The following is a 299-nucleotide window of genomic DNA, read 5'->3' as shown; positions in this document are numbered from 1 at the left end:
CCCATCTGACCCCGTCTCCTCTCTCAGGACCACGAAGGAGAGGCTTCAGGGATACCTCAACCTCGGGTCCCGCGGCCGCCGCTCTAACCACGCTCAAAATTTCACGCCTATATTCTATTCCTGCCACGCCCGAGCTGCTCACCGCCTTTCCCTCGACCACGCCCTTGTGCCAACGTCTCCGCACACCCACTCAGCAGCCCACTCTAACATGCAGGGGGTCCACACGCCCGTGTTTTCTCGCTCAGAGCATCACCCGCGCCCACACTCGCTCCCGCTCCATACCTGAGGCCAACCGAGCT

The 299-nt window shown here is 62.2% G+C and overlaps 1 protein-coding gene across 1 annotated transcript in view; it reads left to right on the top strand.

The window, feature by feature from the left end:
* Positions 1-299, top strand: part of LOC119593176 (orexin receptor type 1-like) — a gene marked incomplete at its 5' end in the record, with an annotated part of 128,215 nt that extends 127,916 nt beyond the window's left edge. The window contains 1 exon segment of the mRNA XM_037942154.1: positions 28-299. Within this exon segment, the coding sequence (XP_037798082.1) occupies positions 28-286 (259 nt within the window). The 3' untranslated portion in view covers positions 287-299.

The sequence above is a fragment of the Penaeus monodon genome, chromosome 31 (genome assembly GCF_015228065.2).
Source record: "Penaeus monodon isolate SGIC_2016 chromosome 31, NSTDA_Pmon_1, whole genome shotgun sequence".
Lineage (NCBI taxonomy): Eukaryota > Metazoa > Arthropoda > Malacostraca > Decapoda > Penaeidae > Penaeus > Penaeus monodon.
Note: the sequence above shows the minus strand (reverse complement) of the source record. Positions and strands in the feature narration are given on the sequence as shown.